At 67.5% G+C, this 3,039-nt stretch overlaps 1 protein-coding gene across 1 annotated transcript; it reads left to right on the forward strand.

Annotated features, from left to right (window-relative positions):
* Positions 1 to 281: 281 nt before the first annotated feature.
* Positions 282 to 2,744, forward strand: Elfn2 (extracellular leucine rich repeat and fibronectin type III domain containing 2). The gene has a single exon (XM_027929670.2). It carries the CDS (start codon positions 282 to 284, stop codon positions 2,742 to 2,744), a length of 2,463 nt encoding a protein of 820 aa, XP_027785471.2.
* Positions 2,745 to 3,039: the final 295 nt, after the last annotated feature.

Genomic DNA, 3,039 nt, shown 5'->3' on the forward strand with positions numbered 1-3,039 from the left:
GAGCAAGTCGAGGCCGAGAGCCGTGGTCCTTCCCACCCGGAGGCCAGGAGCCGGCCAGTAGCAGGCTCTGGGTGCCCGCACCCTGGCCAGGCCCCGTGCCTGCTGGTAGCTCCCCGGCCCAGCTGTTGGCACCCGCCGTGCCCACCTTGCCTGGGGCCCCCACGCTGGGGGTCGCCCCCAAGATGGTGGCGGCCCCCGGGAGGACTGTGCCGCCAGCCCCAGCCTCTGGCCGCTAGGCACCCCCCGCTTGGCCCTCCGCTCAGCCCTCCGAGGCCCGCGCCATGCTGCGCCTGGGGCTGTGCGCGGCCGCGCTGCTCTGCGTGTGCGGGCCGGGGGCCGTGCGCGCCGACTGCTGGCTCATCGAGGGGGACAAGGGCTACGTGTGGCTGGCCATCTGCAGCCAGAACCAGCCGCCCTACGAGACCATCCCGCAGCACATCAACAGCACGGTGCACGACCTGCGGCTCAACGAGAACAAGCTCAAGGCCGTGCTCTACTCCTCGCTCAACCGCTTCGGGAACCTCACCGACCTCAACCTGACCAAGAACGAGATCTCCTACATCGAGGACGGCGCCTTCCTGGGCCAGTCCAGCCTGCAGGTGCTGCAGCTGGGCTACAACCGGCTGAGCAACCTGACCGAGGGCATGCTGCGCGGCATGGGCCGCCTGCAGTTCCTCTTCGTGCAGCACAACCTCATCGAGGTGGTGACGCCCACCGCCTTCTCCGAGTGCCCGAGCCTCATCAGCATCGACCTGTCCTCCAACCGCCTCAGCCGCCTGGACGGCGCCACCTTCGCCAGCCTGGCCAGCCTGATGGTGTGCGAGCTGGCCGGCAACCCCTTCAACTGCGAGTGCGACCTCTTCGGCTTCCTCGCCTGGCTCGTCGTCTTCAACAACGTCACCAAGAACTATGACCGGCTGCAGTGCGAGTCGCCCAGGGAGTTCGCGGGCTACCCGCTGCTCGTGCCCCGGCCCTACCACAGCCTCAACGCCATCACCGTCCTGCAGGCCAAGTGCCGCAACGGCTCGCTGCCCGCCCGGCCCCAGAGCCACCCCACGCCCTACTCCACCGACGCCCAGAGGGAGCCCGACGAGAACTCGGGCTTCAACCCCGACGAGATCCTCTCGGTGGAGCCGCCGGCCTCGTCCACCACAGACGCCTCCGCGGGGCCCGCCATCAAGCTGCACCACGTCACCTTTACCTCGGCCACCCTGGTGGTCATCATCCCACACCCCTACAGCAAGATGTACGTCCTGGTCCAGTACAACAGCAGCTACTTCTCGGACGTCATGACGCTCAAGAACAAGAAGGAGATCGTGACGCTGGACAAGCTGCGGGCGCACACCGAGTACACCTTCTGCGTGACCTCGCTGCGCAACAGCCGCCGCTTCAACCACACCTGCCTGACCTTCACCACGAGGGACCCGGTGCCCGGGGACCTGGCGCCCAGCACCTCCACCACCACCCACTACATCATGACCATCCTGGGCTGCCTCTTCGGCATGGTCATCGTGCTGGGCGCCGTCTACTACTGCCTGCGCAGGCGGCGCCTGCAGGAGGAGAAGCAGAAGTCCGTCAACGTCAAGAAGACCATCCTGGAGATGCGCTACGGGGCCGACGTGGACGCCGGCTCCATCGTCCACGCCGCCCAGAAGCTGGGCGAGCCCCCCGTGCTGCCCGTGGCCCGCATGTCCTCCATCCCCTCCATGATTGGAGAGAAGCTGCCTGCCTCCAAGGGACTGGAGGCCGGGCTGGACACACCCAAGGTGGCCACCAAGGGCAACTATATCGAGGTGCGCACAGGTGCAGGGGGGGACGGCCTGCCCCGGCCAGAGGATGACCTCCCGGAGCTGGAAAACGGCCAGGGCTCGGCCGCCGAGATCTCCACCATCGCCAAGGAGGTGGACAAGGTCAACCAGATCATCAACAACTGCATCGATGCCCTCAAGCTGGACTCGGCCTCTTTCCTGGGGGCTGGCAGTGGTGGCGGGGACCCTGAGCTGGCCTTCGAGTGCCAGTCCCTCCCTCCAGCCGCCACCACCTCCACGGCCACCGCCCCTGGGGCGCTGGAGCGGCCCAGCTTCCTCTCTCCCCCCTACAAGGAGAGCTCCCACCACCCGCTGCAGCGCCAGCTCAGTGCCGACGCCGCGGTCACCCGCAAGACCTGCAGCGTGTCGTCCAGCGGCTCCATCAAGAGCGCCAAAGTCTTCAGCCTGGACGTGCCCGACCACCCGGCCGCCCCGGGGCTGGCCAAGGGCGACTCCAAGTACATCGAGAAGGGCAGCCCCCTCAACAGCCCGCTGGACCGGCTCCCGCTGGTGCCCGCGGGCAGCAGCGGGGGCAGCGGCGGGGGCGGGGGCATCCACCACCTGGAGGTGAAGCCCGCCTACCACTGCAGCGAGCACCGGCACAGCTTCCCCGCCCTCTACTACGAGGAGGGCGCCGACAGCCTGAGCCAGCGCGTGTCCTTCCTCAAGCCGCTGACCCGCTCCAAGCGCGACTCCACCTACTCCCAGCTGTCCCCCAGACACTACTACTCAGGGTACTCCTCCAGCCCCGAGTACTCGTCCGAGAGCACGCACAAGATCTGGGAGCGCTTCCGGCCCTACAAGAAGCACCACCGCGAGGAGGTGTACATGGCCGCCGGCCACGCCCTGCGCAAGAAGGTCCAGTTCGCCAAGGACGAGGACCTGCACGACATCCTGGATTACTGGAAGGGGGTCTCGGCCCAGCAGAAGCTGTGACCCTCTCCTCCCTGGTGAGGCTGCAGGGGGAGGGCCAGGGCGCTCCGGGGTAGGGCCCCGGGGGCCGGGCGGGCAGGGGCGGACGGCCCAGGCGGAGGAGTGGACGCACACGCACACCCGCACGCACGCACCACGCACACACCTGACCACCACCTGACTGTGAACCAACCAACACCGACAATAACGGACAGGAAAACAAGACACATTTTCCTTAAAGTTTACAAACTGATACCGAAATCAGTCGTCTTTACTGTGCTGCCCAGGGACGCTGCCGGGCGTGCGGGGCTGGGCCAGG

This window comes from Marmota flaviventris, chromosome 3, assembly GCF_047511675.1.
Source record: "Marmota flaviventris isolate mMarFla1 chromosome 3, mMarFla1.hap1, whole genome shotgun sequence".
In the NCBI taxonomy this organism is placed as follows: domain Eukaryota; kingdom Metazoa; phylum Chordata; class Mammalia; order Rodentia; family Sciuridae; genus Marmota; species Marmota flaviventris.

What these genes read in the sequence shown, in the direction of transcription:
- Elfn2 (XM_027929670.2), top strand. Translation starts at nt 282, where the DNA reads ATGCTGCGCCTGGGGCTGTGCGCGGCCGCGCTGCTCTGCGTGTGCGGG.